Raw genomic sequence first — 19,501 nt, 5'->3', positions numbered from 1 at the left:
AATGTGTGTTTAACATATTTTACGATTCCCAGACCTACCTGATAAATATTCATGATGTAGGCCTCGGTTTGCGACCCATTGGGAATCATAGAAATCACAGAGATGGTGGCCTGCTGGGGTCAGCAGACTACCAAGGATCGGTATTTGCTTTTCATTAAAGCAATGTTTTTGTATTGCTTCATTTCAGCCTGTTTTCCTTTAAGAAAAATGGGATTTGTTTCAAAAAGAAAAGTTGTCTTTTCATTTTTTATGAGTGGCAGTGGTCCGTGGGACCACAGCCTGCTCTTAAAAATGTTTTTATAAACATTTACAATGGGGCAGGCGTTTTTGAGAATGGGATTCCACCTACTTGAAGTAGGTGGTAAAATGTAGATGTTTTGCTAAGGCATTTATTCTTACATACCACTGCAATTCGGTATTAGGAAGGACTCTATAAACACGCCCCTTTCTAATACCGAATCACAAACCCAATATGCAATTCGGTAACTGGTTGCCAAATCACAATTAGGGTTTTGTGTTGGCAAACGGGCCAAAATCTATGAATCCGCCAATTTGCAAAACACAAAAAATCTTTTAAGTTAATGAACTGTGAGATGAAATGCTTCTTGTTGACATCAATATGTATTTATCACACCCACATTCTTGGCAATACCAGAAAGTTGAGCTACACTTGATCTGGTGATATTATTTTACTCTTGTGCAGGAGTTTCTGAGTGCTGTACTCACTGCTGCGTAGGAGGGTATCGCCCCTTAATGTTTATATTTTGTATCTACTTTCCTTCTTTACTTTTCACCATTGCAGTTAGATCTGGCTAAAATGCTGCCTAAGTACTTTGGTCTTTCTACATGTCTGCACAGAGAATGAACCTCAAGACATTCTGTGAAGCTCAGCCAAGCAGGACCCAATACAGTAAGATCACTTTTGTTGACTCTTGAGGTATATGGTTGTTGGGTAACTTGTGAACTATATTCCAGATTTCCTTTTAATAGTTTTAGAGACACCTGTCAGTGGTTTGATGTATTACTTTGATTATCTCACCTTAGAATAAGTTCAGTGGTTAATCATCGGTGAATTAAAGCTGCCACATCAGTGCCAATGCTTGTTATCTCACTGTGGTATTTGATAACCCAGAAGTAACAGAACACTTTGCACAGAATGTTTTTATTCCAACTACAGTGTTTCAAAGTGAAGTGCTGCACAAACATCAATATGTGTGTGAGTGCAGAAGGTCATGTCAGGTCTGGTGTGAGAGTGAAAAGAGATGCAGTAAAACCACATACTTTGGGTCAAGTGCCCAAGAGAACATAAGAAACAAGTGCTAAAGGTTCAAAGGCAACAAATACTAGACACATGTCTCTGCTTTTGAAATATTTGACTACATGTACGAGAAACAATGATTTTTTGTGCACTTAAAAGCTATTTATTGTTTATGAAATAGTGAAGATCGATTAATACTTATATAAAATTATCTTTCTCAAATGTAGACTTGTAATACAACTTACTTTGAGTTCTGGCTTCATGATCACTCTGTTTACAATGCATGATTCATCCGTACTGATCACGTCACCTTGTTCCCTGGTGCTCATGTATGTCGGCTCATATAGGTATATCCAGGTGACCTTCTTCTTGATGGATTGTTGGAAAGTATCCTAAGAAAAGATAAGGCAGAACACCTACATTTAGCCAAAGCAATGTGCAGCAACATTTCTGATTCCTTTTTATTAACATACCCCTACATTTAGCCAAGGCAATATGCAGCTATATTTATGAATCCTCCTACTCACATACATGCAACTTATTAAGTCCATGTATCTTACATGCACTCACATGAGACAATAGTACAAACATTTGAGCTTCTGACCAGCTTGTCCATTCTGACCAGACCTTGAGCGGTGACAATTTTTCAATGCCTCTATCAAGGCTTGGAAAATGTTGGTGCCAAGAATGATGGGAAATCTTGGCCACACCACACAGACAAAACTATCATAATGCAATATGAATGCATGCCAAAATAGAAAAAAACAAGGCAAGGCCAAAATACCTCCTAACCCATAGCTGGATCCATGGATTGTAATGCCTCACTTTCTATGCTGTCCACTTATTGTGGTGGTTTTCCTTTTCTAGTTTCTAGGTTTAAACGTGTTAGTTTCTAGGTGCAGACTCCTTAAGTTTCTGTTAGTTTCTAGGTGTAGACTTTGTTAGTTTCCAGGTGTTAATTCGGTTAGATTGTAGGTACAGACTCCGTTAGTCTGTAGGTGTGGACTTTGTTAGTTTCTAGATGTAAAATCCTTTAATACGGCAGGGCTCCGGGTCCTACTCCTACCTCTATTTGGACCTTTTACCTTGTTTCCCACAGAGGGGCTTGACTCAGAGCGATATCTTTGGGCACAGCTTGCCTGCTCCATTTTATGACACGTGAGTACTTGTGAATGTATATTGTGTATTTTAAGGTGGTTGAGATAACAGCAATGGACATCCTGTACCGTGAAATAACTTTCCAATCTTGTGAAGACACCTTCATCCTTTTTTATAGTAAAATAGCTGGAGAATGTCCTACATTCGAGAATACTCTAGGCTTGATATAGAGCAGATCTATGGAGACCTTAAATATGCATTAGTATACTGTGTTTGTTAGAACTGGTAAAAGAGTAAAACAACTACTCCTTCTCATCTTCAGAAGGCCACAGAAGCACTTGCTGCCTGGATCTTCTGGGCCACGGTGTCCAGTGTAGGGCACCGAGTGGCAGATCCGGTGTAAGTATGGTGTTGTATTTGTATAGAACAGACAGAGCCACTAGCTGCTGAGTAGAGTAGAGGGTCATTTTTAAAGTATTCAATAACTACTAGTACTACTATTTATACTACTACTACTACTACTACTACTACTAATAATAATAATAATAATAATAATCGTAATAATATTATTATTGGCACAGAGTGCCAGATCTTGTGTAATTTGTGTAGGACAGACCGAGCCACAACTGAGCCGAGGGTCATTTGTAAAGGATTCAACTAAGACCCTAATAATAATAATAATAATACATTTACATTAGCTGTTTTACAGTTTTCTGTCCATATTAACAAAACCGTGCAAATACACAAATTGCAAACTAGATAATAACTTCTTGCATATGTATAATCTTTTCTTAACAACAATACCTTAAAACGATAATACTTTTAAAAAAATGCATCTTATCGAACGTCGACTTTAGCAAAGACTCTATTTAATTTGACTTCAAGTATAAAAAACAGGGCAACTGCAATTGCTTCTGGATCAGACTGTAGGTTCAGTGCCATTGCCTATATAACATAATGGAGCCCGGCTTCAACAAACACAAATTTTTAATATATTTTACTTCCATTACCTTTTTCACCGGACATAAATACATAGTGGAAGATTTATCAATATTCCATGCAGCGCAGCAAGCCACCTTGCTGCGTGACAGGGCTGTAAGGCGCCATATTTAGCATAATACGCTGCATACCAGTCCTTTCCTTTCACTGGCTCACAATGTGCTGCTAGCACCAACTCAGGGAACCATGCACCATGGAGCAAGGGCGCCTGCATTGCAGACATGATTGTTTTTGTGCAAAAGGGGCACCTTCCTGCACAAAAACAATCCTCAGAGGCATTAACCTCGTTCTATGTGTGCTGCAGAATGTAGGACACTGAGAAATTGGAAACAATGAGGAGAAATAAATATATTTTCCTTGTTGCATCTCCTCTGGGAAGGCGTAGCTTTTTGATGCTTTCCCAGGTTTACTGCTTTTGGTAAATCTGTGAATGCACCAAAATCCATGATTGGATGCATGGGAACACCCATGCTCCACCCATGGAAGATCTCCCTCTGGCAGAGTAATACACTGCAATGATTTGCACTACCTTGCGGTACTCCAGATTTATCAAACAAAGGAGAGACACGCAAGATGGCCTTGCGTTGCTTGATAACTCTGACTTTAGTGTTGTGTCTTGCTTGCGCGGCACAAGGGCGACGCAACACATTGATAAATATGCCCCATAATGTGTGCAGGTCATTGGGTCTTCACTGTTGACATTTACATTTAGCTGGCCCCATTCAGGCTATATTGATTTGCTTGCAACCCCACCCGAAATAATGACAGTTCAAATTTGGAATTGGCACACTTAACAAGTAATTGGTTTCACAATGTTCCCTTGCTTCAAAAATTGATGTGAGGATGCATTTGATACTGAAATATAGCGGTAAATTATGGATTTACATTTCACATACTTACACTTAATTTTGCAAAGTTTCCATAACATTTCCTGTAATTAGGTGAAAGCAAATTACAGACATTTTGAACACCCCATCTCCCTAGTAACTTCTTCTTCGGTATCTTCTTCTTCTTCTCCTTCTTCTTCTTCTTCTTTTTCGTCTTATCCTCATTATCATTTTTATTTTTATTTTTCTATTAGTCTTATTTATTATTCTTATTACTATTACAATAATCAATCATCAATATTATTAATATTGTTATTTCCGTTATTGTTGTTTTAATAATTGGTATTACGTAGGTATGGTGTGATATAAAGAAGTAATCTTGCCCTACATTATTGAACAAATACAGGATGAAGAGAAAGGTCCCTCTGTTGGTTGACAGTTAAGCTATCCATGCGTGTTTCTAAGCATATGACATCAGTTGTATGATAGATTATTCACGACAAAAATATGAATGAATGAATGAAATATTATTTATAGTGCGCTACTATGCCCAATGGGCGTCAAGGCGCCTAAACCAAATAAAAAGCTGTTAGCAGACAGAAACAGAGCCTACTGGTATGCCTTAATAAAGAGCCAAGTTTTCAATGACTTCCTAAAGAGGTCGAGGGAAGGAAGCAGTTTGATTTCAAGGGGGAGTGAATTCCACATCAGAGGTGCCAGTATGGAGAAAGCTTTGCTCCCCCATCTAGCCTTCTTGGCTCTGGGAATTACCAGTTGATTAAGCTCGCTGGATCGTAAACATCTGCTCGGAACATATCTGGTGAGTAATGAACCAAGGGCATCAGCCGAACCTGCAGTTAGGGCCTTATATGTAAGGCAAAGGAGTTTAAAAGTGATCCTTGAGGGAATGGGGAGCCAATGGAGGTTCTTTCTCGCTAGGGTCATAGATGCCAACCAAGGCAAAGCGAGAGCAAATCGCGCTGCAGCATTCTGTATGACCTGCAAACGCTGAAGCAAGCCCTTGTTGGCCCCGGCGTACACTGAGTTGCAGTAATCAAGCCTTGAGCCAACAAGGGCAATCACCACCTGTTTCCGTGCCTGAGGGGACAGATAGTGCACGATCCTTTTCAGGGTCTTGATTACACCCCAACAGGTGGCCACCGTTCTGTTGACCTGTAGCTCCATGGAGAGCTGGGTGTCAAAGATGACGCCTAGGTTCCTGGCAGATTTGGTCGGTGTAGGGCAGCTACCTAAAGAAGGAGGCCACCAATCACCTGACCACATGTCCTGGTCCTTGCCAAAGACCAGGACCTCTGTCTTGTCCCCGTTCAACTTTAGGGAGTTGGCGACCATCCACTCTGCAACAAGTTGCATGCAGGCCCTAAAGTTAGAAGCAGTTTCACTAACAGAGTGGGTCAGGGATACCATAATCTGCGTGTCGTCAGCATACGACACTACCTCCATCCCCTGAGATCTTACTAGTCTTGCAAGGGGGGCCACGTAGATGTTGAACAGGGTCGGACTCAATGCCGACCCCTGTGGCACCCCACATTGCAAAGACTTAGCAGGGGAGAGGTATTCACCTAGCATGACACGCTGCTCTCGTTGATGTAAAAAGGAGCTCAGGAGACTGAGCGCCGGTCCAGCTACCCCTGCCTCCCTTAGCCTAGATGTTAAAGTCAGGGGAGACAGGGTGTCGAATGCTGCTGAAAGATCCAGCAGCACCAATACGGTGGTGAGACCCAAATCTACTTTTCTGCGGATGTTATCCATGACTTTCGTCAGGGCAGACTCCGTGCTATGTAGCTTTCTGAAGCCATGTTGGGACCCGTCCAGGAAGCCTGAGGTGTCAAGGAAGTTTGAAAGATGGAAATTCAAATGGGTTTCCAACATCTTAGCAGGGGCTGGCAGCAGAGAGATGGGTCTGAAGTTCTTCAGCACTCCAGGGTCTAGAGTGGTCTTTTTCAGAAGCGGCTTTACGATGGCTCTCTTCCAGAGTGACGGAAAGATACCCTGTTCCAAGGCTCCATTCATTACTTCAAGCAATGGAGGAAGAATGATCTCTCTGCAGTTCTTTAGTACTTTAAGAGGCACTGGATCAAGAGGGGATGAAGATTTAGTTTTATCCAGCAGGCTATTAAGATCTTCTAGAGAGAGAGCAGGGAAGTGTTCAAGGGACAGAGGGGAGTCTTTATTCCAAACTTCCAGTCGTGTAATTTGCAAGGAGTCCTCCGAACTAAGCAAGTTCCTCTGCAACTTTAGGGCTATGTAAATATCGTCTATCTTTTTGTAGAAAAAGTTTGATATATCATCACATAGCTCCTGGGAAGCAACTACTGGGTCAGGAACCTGAAGAGAGCAAAGGGAGTCTACAATTTTGAAAAGCTCTTTGGAGGATGTTAGAGAGCAGGTTAGGTTGGAAAAATAGTCCTGTTTTTCCTTGATGACTCTCCTTTTATACTCTCGTAGTAGACTCTTATAACCTTCTCTATCTTTGTGATCCCAGGATTTACGCCAGGCGCGTTCCTTCTGTCTGCATTTTTGTCTGAGAAGCCTCAGATCAGCAGAGAACCAGGGGGCAGATGGCTTCTGTCTAGCTGCAGGTTTCAAGGAAGGGGGGCTAGTTCGTCAGCGGCTCTGATAATGGCATCAGTGAGTTCTTGGGCCGATTCATCCACCTTCTGCTGAGTAGGGATACTGATGTTACGAATAAAAGGGGCAAGAGCCTCCTTAGTGAGATTTTTGAAACTCCTTTTAGATTGTTTTTTACCAGTGGCCATCGTAACATCAGGGCAGGGAATGTTTAAAGACAGCGGGACTGCTAGATGGTCAGACCAGGTAATTGGTACCGGTAAGCCGACCTCTAGTCTAGAATCGTTGGAAAAAATCCCGTCAAGGATATGACCCGCCTGGTGGGTCGGGTGGAGAACTAGTTGGGCAAAATCACATGCCTCCAAGGAATTGAGCAGAGAGGAAGTATCTTTTGAGGCAGAATCCTCTAGATGGAAATTAATATCGCCCAGAATGGTGAAGTGAGGTCTACCAAAATAGGGTTCCAGAATTCTGAAGAGTTCAGGGCAGAAGTTAGCTCTGGACCCAGGGGGCCTATAGAGTAAGATGCCGGAAAAGGAACTCACCGGGCTGTGCACAATACAAAAGTATAGCGCCTCAAAGGGATCCGTAGAGACCGATAGGGGTTTTATAGTGCAAGAAAGAGTAGATTTAAAAAGGATGGCTATTCCACCACTTCTACAGCGTTCTCTATCTAGCCTTAGGAAGGTGTATCCTTCAGGAATGGCCAAAAGCAAGTCGTGGCCAGCGGACTCAGAAGCCCAAGTTTCTGTGACAAAGACCCAGTCAGGATTCCTCAAACAGACAAAGTCGTGAAATTCGATCCCATGTTTGATCAGAGAACGAGCATTGATCAAAAAACCCTGTTTGGGTTGGGAGATATGGCTAGTGGACTGAAATGGGATAGAATGAATGCGGGCCTGAGTAGGACAGGTAAAAGAACTGTTGCAAGAGGGACATAGACGGGCCCGGCTCAGAACCTCGGGTCTAAGCCGATGATGGCAACGGAGCGCAGGGGGTCTCAGGGAAAGAAGAGTACCGTACAAGTTCTCCAATGAAGAGGGAGGCTGCACGCCAGAAGGCCCAGGGTCCCGCCCGTCCTGCAGCGCGTCCTCAGCGCGGACGGGCGCAGACGGGCTGAACTCTGGCGTAACTCCGGCGTCAGTCTGGCGTCCCCGCAGCGCGTATCCGCTGCGCGTCAGCATGGCTCTCTTAAGTATACGCCTAGCGTCCTCCTGGCGACTAGAGCGCAATACCAGCCAATCAGCGCTAATGCTCGACCATCCCCATCCAAGATGGCGCTAAAAACGGACCTGCGCCGGGAAGCGGACCCGCCAAACAGCGGTGAGTGTCCCAAAGTTAAATGCAAGTAAGGGCCAGGCGCTGTCAGCGCAAGTTAAGAACAGGGGATAATAACTAAAATCTCAAAAGAAATAAAAAACAAGGTAGTATTAAAACGAGCAGCAGCTCGGTTCCTGAGGTGCATTAAGCGCGTGCACACATCGACTGCCAGCTATAGAGGAAGAGCAAGAGATTTACCTCTCTTAAGTATACGCCTAGCGTCCTTCTGGCGACTAGAGCGCAATACCAGCCAATCAGCGCTAATGCTCGACCATCCCCATCCAAGATGGCGCTAAAAACGGACCTGCGCCGGGAAGCGGACCCGCCAAACAGCGGTGAGTGTCCCAAAGTTAAATGCAAGTAAGGGCCAGGCGCTGTCAGCGCAAGTTAAGAACAGGGGATAATAACTAAAATCTCAAAAGAAATAAAAAACAAGGTAGTATTAAAACGAGCAGCAGCTCGGTTCCTGAGGTGCATTAAGCGCGTGCACACATCGACTGCCAGCTATAGAGGAAGAGCAAGAGATTTACCTCTCTTAAGTATACGCCTAGCGTCCTCCTGGCGACTAGAGCGCAATACCAGCCAATCAGCGCTAATGCTCGACCATCCCCATCCAAGATGGCGCTAAAAACGGACCTGCGCCGGGAAGCGGACCCGCCAAACAGCGGTGAGTGTCCCAAAGTTAAATGCAAGTAAGGGCCAGGCGCTGTCAGCGCAAGTTAAGAACAGGGGATAATAACTAAAATCTCAAAAGAAATAAAAAACAAGGTAGTATTAAAACGAGCAGCAGCTCGGTTCCTGAGGTGCATTAAGCGCGTGCAGACATCGACTGCCAGCTATAGAGGAAGAGCAAGAGATTTACCTCTCTTAAGTATACGCCTAGCGTCCTCCTGGCGACTAGAGCGCAATACCAGCCAATCAGCGCTAATGCTCGACCATCCCCATCCAAGATGGCGCTAAAAACGGACCTGCGCCGGGAAGCGGACCCGCCAAACAGCGGTGAGTGTCCCAAAGTTAAATGCAAGTAAGGGCCAGGCGCTGTCAGCGCAAGTTAAGAACAGGGGATAATAACTAAAATCTCAAAAGAAATAAAAAACAAGGTAGTATTAAAACGAGCAGCAGCTCGGTTCCTGAGGTGCATTAAGCGCGTGCACACATCGACTGCCAGCTATAGAGGAAGAGCAAGAGATTTACCTCTCTTAAGTATACGCCTAGCGTCCTCCTGGCGACTAGAGCGCAATACCAGCCAATCAGCGCTAATGCTCGACCATCCCCATCCAAGATGGCGCTAAAAACGGACCTGCGCCGGGAAGCGGACCCGCCAAACAGCGGTGAGTGTCCCAAAGTTAAATGCAAGTAAGGGCCAGGCGCTGTCAGCGCAAGTTAAGAACAGGGGATAATAACTAAAATCTCAAAAGAAATAAAAAACAAGGTAGTATTAAAACGAGCAGCAGCTCGGTTCCTGAGGTGCATTAAGCGCGTGCACACATCGACTGCCAGCTATATAATTAAAAAATATTGAATAATTTACATACTTTGCACTTACAGTAAAAAATATTGACTAGGTAATTATATTGAGTTTTAAGTGTTAAATGGTATAATAACTTTCAAAATACATGTTATGTTTAAAACTGACAGTACAGTTTTAAAAAAGTATATATAATGTAAAAAAAATTATCATAACTCACCAAATAATATTTACTTTTGAATACATACAAAAATAAACACTACATTTGTTGCAAAAGGGATTCCCCCCATTTAGTTTACCAAGATTTTTTGCTTTTTGATCAACTGGTTTGGATTTTGTACCGTGGATGAGTCTCACTACTTGCGTCTCACCCACGGTAATACCAGGGTAAATGGACACAGTAGGAAACTAATACAAAGGTGTTAATTTTTCTTCTTTAACGACTCCTCTGTGTTCCCACTCTTTGGAGGGTTTACTTGTTCATCATGCTGGTCATTCTCTTCTTAGCATGCTACAGGGATGAGGTAAGTACTCTTACTATTGCAGACTAGTGTGCCTAGATAAGTTCAAGTTCAAGTTCAGGAATTTGTATAGCGCACTACTCACCCAGAGGGTCTCAAGGCGCTTGGGGGGGGGGGGGTGCATTATTTATCGAATAGCCAGGTTTTAAGTTCCTTCCTGAAGGAAATGTGGTTCTGGGTGAGGCGGAAGTGAGTGGGGAGAGAATTCCAGGTTTTGGCCGCCAAGTAGGAGAAGGATCTTCCTCCCATGGTGGATCTATGGATGCGCGGGACTGCGGCGAGGGCTTGATTGGACGATCGTAGTTTGCGGGTGGGGGTGTAGAAGGACAGTCGTGTGTTGAGGCATTCGGGTCCAAGTTTGTAGTGGGCCTTGTGTGCGTGGGTGAGGAGACGGAACGTTATTCTCTTGTTGACGGAAAGCCAGTGGAGGTCTTTCAGGTGACCGGTAATGTGAGCTTGGCGTGGGATGTCAAATATGAGTCTGGCTGAAGCGTTTTGGATGCGTTGGAGTTTTTTCTGTAATTTGGCTGTGGTTCCGGCGTAGAGGGTGTTTCCATAGTCCAGTCGGCTAGTGACCAGTGCCTGGATGACAGTCTTTCTTGTTTCGGTGGGGATCCAACAAAAGATTTTTTTGAGCATACGAAGTACGTTGAAGCAAGAGGATGAGACTGCGTTGACTTGTCTGGTCATCGAGAGGGAGGAGTCTAGGATGAAGCCTAGGTTACGTGTGTGGTCTGTGGGTATGGGTGCTGTGCCCAGGGCCGATGGCCACCATGAGTCGTCCCAGGCAGAGGGGGATGATCCTAGGATGAGGACTTCCGTTTTGTCTGAGTTAAGTTTTAGGCGGCTGTTTTTCATCCATTCAGCTACTTCTTTCATGCCTTCATGAAGATTGGTTTTGGCGGTGTTAGGGTCTTTGGTAAGGGAAAGGATCAGCTGGGTGTCGTCAGCGTAAGAGATGATGTTAAGGTTGTGTTGTCGCGCGATGGATGCAAGGGGACTCATGTAAACGTTGAAGAGGGTGGGGCTGAGTGATGATCCTTGTGGTACTCCGCAGATGACTTCGGTGGCCTCTGATTTAAATGGGGGGAGTCGGACTCTCTGGTTTCTCCCGGCGAGGAACGAGATGATCCAGTCCAAGGCTTTTCCTTGTATGCCGATGTTGCTGAGGCGTTGTATGAGGGTGTTATCACAGACTGTGTCGAAGGCGGCGGAGAGGTCGAGTAGGATGAGGGCAGCGGTTTCTCCGTTGTCCAGTAGTGTTTGGATGTCGTCTGTCGCTGCAATAAGGGCGGTTTCGGTGCTGTGTTTGGCTCGAAAGCCGGACTGTGAGGAGTCGAGGGAGTTGTTGGATTCAAGGAAGGTGGCGAGCTGTCTATTGACGCTTTCTAAATGACTTTGGCAGGGAATGGGAGGAGGGAGATGGGGCGGTAGTTCTTAAGTTCAGAGGGGTCCGCTGTGGGTTTCTTCAAGAGGGCGTTGAGTTCGGTGTGTTTCCAGCTTTCTGGGAAGGTAGCGGAGTTGAAGGAGCAGTTGATGACATCACGGAGATGGGGTGCGATGATGGACTCTGCTTTGTTGAAGATGTGGTGGGGACAGGGGTCGGTTGGCGAGCCTGAATGGATGGAGTTCATTAGGCGGATGGTGTCTTCAGTGGTAATTGGGTTCCAGGCGTTAAGGATGTTAGAGGGCGGTTTAGGTTCGGAGGTGGGTGGAGTGGACTGTTCTTTGGAAATGTTCACAAAGCTGTTATGTATGTCGGCAATTTTGTTGTAGAAGAAAGAGGATAACGAGTTGCAGAGGTCTTGGGAGGGAGTAATGTCGTTTGAGGCTGTGGTGGGGTAGGTAAATTCTTTGACGATGTTGAATAGTTCCTTGCTGTTTTGGGCGTTGTTGTCGAGGCGATCTTTGAATGCTGATTTCTTGGTGGATCGGATCAATTGGTGGTGTTTGCGGGTGGCTGTCTTGAAGGTGGTTAGGTTGTCAGTGGTTGGGTTTTTTCTCCATGTTTTCTCGAGAGTACGGCATCGTTTCTTGGATTTCTTAAGGTCCTCGTTGAACCAGGGGGCTTTTTTGCTACCTTGTTTGGTGTGGTGGTTTTTAGAGGGTGTTAGTTCGTCCGCGCTGTGAATGATTCATTGTTTGAGTTTGGTGGCCGCTTGGTTTGGGTCCGATGAGAGGGCGGGAGGGTTTTGTTTGAGCGATGTGAGGAGTTGGTCGGTGGTGATTTTGTTCCAGTTTCTTCGTGGAATAGGTTGTGGGGGGTTGTGGGTCGAGGTAGTTTTGTAGCTGAAGTGAACACAGCTGTGGTCCGTCCAATGGAGAGCTGTGGTGTGATCGAAGGAGATGTGCTTGCTGGAGGTGAAGATAGGGTCGAGCGTATGTCCGGCTATATGGGTGGGGGTGTCAATAAGTTGTTTAAGACCAAGATTGGCCAGGTTGTCCAGAAGGGTGGTGGTGTTGCTGTCGTTTTTCTTTTCCAGGTGGAAGTTGAGGTCCCCCAGTAGAATGTAGTTCTCGGAGGCGAGGGCATGTGGGCTGATGAAGTCAGTGATGTCTTCGCTAAATTGTTTACGGGTTCCTGGTGGTCTGTAGATGAGGGTGCCTCTGAGTGTGGTCCTGGTGTCGGTGTGGATCTGAAAGTGGAGGTGTTCGGCTGTTGCAAGGTTATCGTCGAGGCTGGTCGTGATTCTGATGGTGTTCTTATGGACGATGGCGATGCCTCCTCCTGTTTGGTTGGTGCGGTCTTTTCGGATTATCTTGAAGGCGTCCGGGATGGCTATGGCGATGTTGGGCGCTGAAGAGGGGTTCATCCAGGTTTCTGTAAGGAAGGCGATGTCTGGTGAAGCAGTGTCGAGTAGGTCCCAGAGTTCAGTGGCGTGTCTGTGGACCGAACGGGTGTTCAGCAGGATGCACTTCAGGTGGTTAGGGCCGGAGCTGTGTTTGGAGTTAGTGGATTTGGTGTGGGTCTTGATGCAGGCGAACTTGCAGGAGTGGCAGGCGAAGGGACCGTGGGTATGTCCTGGGGCAGCTTCGTAGCATTGTGGTGTGCGTCAGGGGTTGAGGGCTAGGAGGGTGGCGGCATCGTACATTATGCGGGTGGAGTGGGTTTTGCGAGGACCAGGGGGTCTGGCGCTGGGCGCGGTCCAGGCGCGGACGGGCGTAGATGGGCTTACCTTTGGCACACCTTCGGCGCGCATGGGGCGCGACCGCTGTTGTGAATGCTGCGCGCATAAGCATCTGTCATATGTGGATGGTGGAGGGGGCGGGGGCGAGGGAGGGTCAGCTGGGAGGCGGGAGCTGGGAGGAGACACTGGCCAGGAGTGGACACAACAACAACAAAATCGCTACTTAAACTGAAAAGCGAAACAGGGCACAGCCGAGGACCGGCAATGAATAAAATAGCAGGCTACGGCAATTTAATTCCCAACAATGCAGCGCTAACGTGCACAATATTAATCAGCAGGTACAATTTCAATTTTATAAATGAGCAGGCTACGTTAGTTTTGATTCGGCAATGCTGCGCAAATGGGCACTATTAGCTCTGTGCAGGCTACGATACCAGGCGCTATGTGAATGCGCGCGGTCACGGGTCCAGGCAGCAGGGTAGCAGGCAGCAATGAGGCACACGATCAGGCAGCAAGAAATGGAGCATGGGGGAGCGACCGCTTCGGGGCAAGCCCAGGTGGTCACAGCGCTAGGAAGGAAGGGACGAGCTTACTCTGTCTGTGGGAGGGAGGGTCAGCTGGGAGGCGGGAGCGGGGAGGAGACACTGGCCAGGAGTGGACACAACAACAACAAAATGGCTACTTAAACTGAAAAGCGAAATGGGGCACAGCCGAGGACCGGCAATGAATAAAATAGCAGGCTACGGCAATTTAATTCCCAACAATGCAGCGCTAACGTGCACAATATTAATCAGCAGGTACAATTTCAATGTTATAAATGAGCAGGCTACGTTAGTTTTGATTCAGCAATGCTGCGAAAATGGGCACTATTAGCTCTGTGCAGGCTACGATACCAGGCGCTATGTGAATGCACGCGGTCACGGGTCCAGGCAGCAGGGTAGCAGGCAGCAATGAAAGGGAACTGTTCCATTTAGATCTAGAGTTCCAATAAACAGTCCAGAAAGTCAACCCTAAGTAAAATCAACAATTCACCAAAATATAGGCTTCTCATTTGGTCTGGCACAATTAAGCATGGGCGGAAAATCCGTTTCGCTCGCGGATTTTGCGGATTTTCGGTAAATTCGCAATCCGCGAGATTCGCGAATCTCCCGCAAAATCCGCAAATCCGCGAGCAGCGGATTTTATGGCTTGCTCGCACTGTTCACGTGAGTTCGCGGCTTCCCAGTACAACTTCGCGCCCCGCGAATAAGCGCTAAATTGCAGAAATACGATCTTAGCAAAACTGAAACTACTTACCAGGTTCAAAAGTTCAGGCTCATCATTAGTAGCCATTTCCTGTAGTGCTTCCTGAGGGGCCCCTCCAGAGTTCAGTTGCCTACTTGCAACTATTATGTGACCCTGCTCTGAACCTCAGAATAGTTACACATATGCCACAAAGGTCCTGAATTACAGCTAAGGGAGACAAGCAGGAGCCAGGCTGGAAGTTCAAATCCATTAATCAGCCCCTAATTCATTATTGTCAGTTGGGGCAGGGCAGGTGTTGTAACTAATTTTGCAACAATGAAAGCACTTAGCAAGTGCAAAAGATCACTAATCAGGAAGCACTAAGGAAGCAGGTGCCAGCTAAAAAAATATTCTGTGACACATTAATCAGCCCCAAATTAATTCAGGTCACTTGAGGCAGGGAAGGTGTGCTTTGCTTTGCCACAATAATGTACACTGACTGGACAACCAGAGGGTGCTGTGATGAAACAGAGGGTGGCATGGGTGGGCCAGAGGGTGGCATGAGTAGTCAGAGAGTGGCATTGGTGACAGAGAGTGGCAGTGATGAAGAAGAGTGTCCCAAACAGGCTGGACACGTAGAAACAACAAGTTCGCAAAACTTGCGACCCGACAGGTAAGTTCGCGTTTGCGAAATTGTACAAAACACTCGCGAACTGGCAGAAACCCGCGCGAACACAAAAAAAAAAAATCCGCAAATTCGCGAGAATTCGTGGATTTTGCGAATTGCGAGTTCGCAAATCCGCAAAATTCGCGAACGCGAGATTCGCAAAATTCGCCCATGCTTAGGCACAATAATATAAATTTAGTTTACAGATGTTGGATTCTTATTGTAAATAAATATATTCTTTTAATATCGGTTAGTTATTTTTTACCAGAATCGGTTAGTTATATTTTTACCAGAATCATGTACTGAATATGCTGAGTTTGTACAAGATAAGATATATTCCTTGTTGGGTTTCGTCCATTCAGTGCCCCCAGATTTTATTTTGTGCTTTTTGGATCACAAGGTTTTGTACTTATTGTAGGCAAATTTTACTACATGTGTCTTACCCACAGTAATGAATTGGCACATGGACTGCATGTGTTTACCGCCAGTGTCCACCCTTTAAGATAAGGACCCTGCAATGCATCTAGGGTAAGGGGCACTTAGCTGGTTACATGTCAACACATGTGCACACATGTGAGGGCAGGCACTATGAGACTTCCATCATGCTCCGCTCTGTAACTACACACATATAGCCTAGCACTGGGGAGACTCTGCAAGGCTAGGTTGTGGCCTGGGATAGACGTTATAATATTAGTGGGCACCCATAAGTAAAGTCAGTATTGTTAACTGTTCTTCTGAACTAACACAGTATTACACAATTAGGGGGTAATCTGCCTTAGAGTGCAGAATCACTTCCTTTTGGCCCAGAAAGTCCAGCATGATATCAAACTGGAGTGGAAAGTGTGCATCCTGTTCAAATACATAAGTGTGAAGATCATACAATGTCTCTGGCTCAGCTCATGATCAGAGTCCAGGGTTTTTGTTACCCTGCTGGTCCAAGTTAATTACCCTGCTCCCCAGCAGAAGGAACAAAGGCCTCCTACACAAAAAGAAGTCATTAAAAGTGCATCCTCAGATCCTGAGGAGGAAGGCTTTGGGAATAAAATCTATTAGTGTTAATCAGCTGGCACACTATATCTGGGTTGGAAAAAGTCCAGGGCTACTGAACAAAGGAGGAAGCCCAGACAACTGGAGCCAACACAGGAGCTGACAACTGTTTGAAGTTTTGTTGGGAAAAGACCTGGCAGAGATGTCTGCGAGGCGTGGAGCTGAGGCTCTCAGAGGAGATCTCAGAGGAGATGTGACCAGTGAATTCTGAACTGTGCCATCTTGGACTGTCCCAGCAAGCAGTACAGAAAAGATGTGACAGGGGTCTAGAGTTGATGTGGCATCCTATGATTGGCCAGGCATGCCTGGCTTCCAGAACATTCCATCCCCATTTAAAAACTCTTGCACAAGGTAGAAAAAGTGTTTTTTGCTGTTGGGCTCTGGACACTGGGACTACGACTGCAGTAGTATGCATGAGCAGCTCGAAGAATGGCCTAAAGGAACAAGGAGTGTACCCCCAGTTGACCCCTAGACCAGTGGGATTCTCCAAGGGCTAATGAGGATTGACCCCTTACTTCCTCTGAGGACCAATTGATGGAAGATATGTACTTCTGTGTCCCAGCAGGAGGTCAGGAGCACCAGACAGAATGGAAAAGAGGAAAGCTGTCAAGGGAGCCAGTAAAATCAGCTCCCTGCAGAATGTGCCCCCTTGGAGGTGAGAGGGTCTGCTAAATCTGCTCCTGTTGGTTAGACCTCGTTACCAGCATGAAAAAGAGCACACTATTACCCAAATCTTCTGAACAGGCCTGAGTTATGGACTTTTGACGCTTTGTTACCTTTGACCACCTTTGAAAATGGAACGCTAGGGGTTTTTCAGTGTTCTTAGATATTATCTCCAGGGTGGGCAATACTGGGTGGTCAGCATGAGATTTAATTAATTATTTCAAGGGAGGAGGCGTACATGAGAGTTCCACTCTTTGTCCCTGGGGATCCCTATCTCCCCCGGGGCCAGCATAAAGAAGATTTGGGAGTCAGGGACCCCAGTCCAGGGACCCACAGCAAAGGAAAGGGCTGAGAGTGCCCCGTTGTAGTATTGAAGAAAGGACACTCCAAGCCAGACAGTTTACCACGTAGATTTATTGAGGTGGTAAATTGGATACAGAGAGGTGAAGTCAGAGTCTTAGTAGGAGCCCCACCAGGAGCAGCTTCACTGCTGCTCAGCCCTTCATCCAACTGATTCACGCATGCACACATTCCAAACACTAACATTCCATCAAGCAGTCATCCATGCATGTGTCTGGGTGTCAGAGGCCACACAGCAGGCTGCGTCTTGTCCACATTGAGCACAAGTGGGAAAAGAAGGCCATGCTGGCTCCCATGTGGGATTAGGGAGGTGACTGAGTTTGAGGAGGCTGGTCAGGGTGTCAGGGCCTTGCCCCCCCCCACAGGCCCCATCACTCCAGTTACTTTGGGCGTGTCTCAGGTGGGACCAGACACCTCAGGATAAAGAGGAAAAATGCCAAGGAAAAAGACAGGGGGATCCTGACCACAACAGGAACCCACTGTTAAAATATTCAGTGCCCCTAGCTGCCTTAATGGATGCACATTTCAATATTGTTCTTCTTCTTGTGGTCACCTCAGGAGGGCAGGAGCACACCAACAAGTTTAGGAAGTGCTGCAGGGGCAGCTAGAGTTGCAGCACCCCCAGAACACAATTTAAAAGTGACTCACGTCCTAACATTAAGGAACCCAGAGGATTTTTGCATGTTTTTAAAGCACTCCCGAGTTTGGAGCTTTTGCTCTGCAGCTCGGAGTGCAGCCATCTCTGAGGGTTGGTTCTATGGCTGCATTTTATGAGGCCTGAAAGTATAAAAAAATTATACAGCCACATAGTTAATTTTCAGTACTTTATTATTCATTACACTGACAATGATTTTTTGATCAATGTTGAAATGCTTTTTTGACTTTATGGATTGTATTGACACATGATTAATGACTATAGTGAAATGTTGATGAGTTTCGACAATTGCTTTGTGGTGCACTTTTGATATAGCCAATATGCTTACTTTATACATTGTGAAGATCCTTGATAAAGGTAATAGGCTTGTTGTTTTTAAAGTGATACCCTCCCTATATTGTGATGTCTCTCTAGTATAAGTGGGGGGTAGTGTGATTTTCGGGATCATGACCCCTTAGGTTTCAAATATGATTGCAGAATGTCATATAAGGTATTTTCAATCTGCCTGATGTATTTATTTGCAAACTAATGTGTAGTATTTAGTAGTATGTGTGTAATAAATGAACTGACTGGATATATATTTTGGGTGTTATTATTTTGGCCAGCGAATGGTGATTACTAGCTCACAACACCTCCCATGAAAAGGCCTTGGATTATTACACTACCCTGTAAGAATCAAAAGCGACAATGGGGTGCTTGGTAAAGGGAAATTGCACTCCTAATATTTGAGTAGGCACAACATCCTGCACAACCAATAATAACCCAATTTCCTACAACATTTAAATAAATAATCTATTAATAAAACACAAATCATAAGATAAAAATATGAATATTAATAATTAGAATAACAAACCCTTAGTATTTAAAAATATTAAAATAATATGTAAATGTAAATGTAATGTAAATGTAGGTGTACTTATATAGCGCAACCTGTCACCCAAAGGGCATCCTGGCGCTTGCTTAGGGAACCCGTCCTGGTATTCCCCTGTGAGAGGCCCCCGGCAGGGTGTCCACAGGGTGAAAGCCTGGCATCCCGCAGCGAGGGGCCGTAGTGGAGATTAAGCAAGCTATTGCCCAGAGTTGCAGAGTGAGACCCCAGGAGTCGAGTAGGCACCGGAGCGAGAATTATCGAGACCGTGGAATTTTATGAGCCCGAGACCCGCTGAGGCGGGGAATCGAACCCTGGTCCACGGTCGATCTCAGCTTCCGGGTCTGACGCCTCTAACCACTGAGCCACACTTCTCCACAATATGCATAGACCAGGGCCGGTCCTAGGCATGGGCGGTATGGGCAGCTGCCCAGGGCCTCGCGCTCAGGGGGGCCCCCCGCAGACCGCAGTGAAAAGTCACAGAGCCGCTGACATGAACAGGGGCGTAACAAAGGCCCCCGCAGTCCCCGCAGTGGGGGGGGCCTAGCTCTCCTGGGGGGCCCTCACGCTCCCCTGGCAAGCCTCTTCACGAATTAAATGGCCGACTGGCGGTCTCTTAACATAATGGTGCGCACGCACTCCTCGAGGGGCCCGGCGGTGGGGGGGGGGGCGCCAGGGGCCCCTTCACACTCGGCAAGCCTCATGAATTCAATGGACAGCTGGCTGCCTCTTAATATAATGGTGCGCATGCACTCCTCGGGGCCCCGCTCCAGGTCTCCCTCGCTCAAGGGCCCCCCTTCACACTA

The 19,501-nt window shown here is 46.1% G+C and overlaps 1 protein-coding gene across 1 annotated transcript in view; it reads right to left on the bottom strand.

The window, feature by feature from the left end:
* The window catches only part of LOC147684246 (putative cation-transporting ATPase 13A4), a 385,092-nt gene that overhangs the window by 306,626 nt on the left and 58,965 nt on the right, over nucleotides 1-19,501 (bottom strand). The window contains exon 3 of the mRNA XM_086944646.1: nucleotides 1,504-1,650. Coding sequence (XP_086800772.1) covers nucleotides 1,504-1,650 — 147 coding nt within the window. The remainder of the gene's footprint in view (nucleotides 1-1,503; nucleotides 1,651-19,501) is intronic.

Source organism: Lissotriton vulgaris, chromosome 11 (assembly GCF_964263255.1).
Source record: "Lissotriton vulgaris chromosome 11, aLisVul1.2, whole genome shotgun sequence".
Taxonomy (NCBI): Eukaryota; Metazoa; Chordata; class Amphibia; order Caudata; family Salamandridae; genus Lissotriton; species Lissotriton vulgaris.
This window is presented reverse-complemented; position numbering and strand designations above follow the sequence as displayed.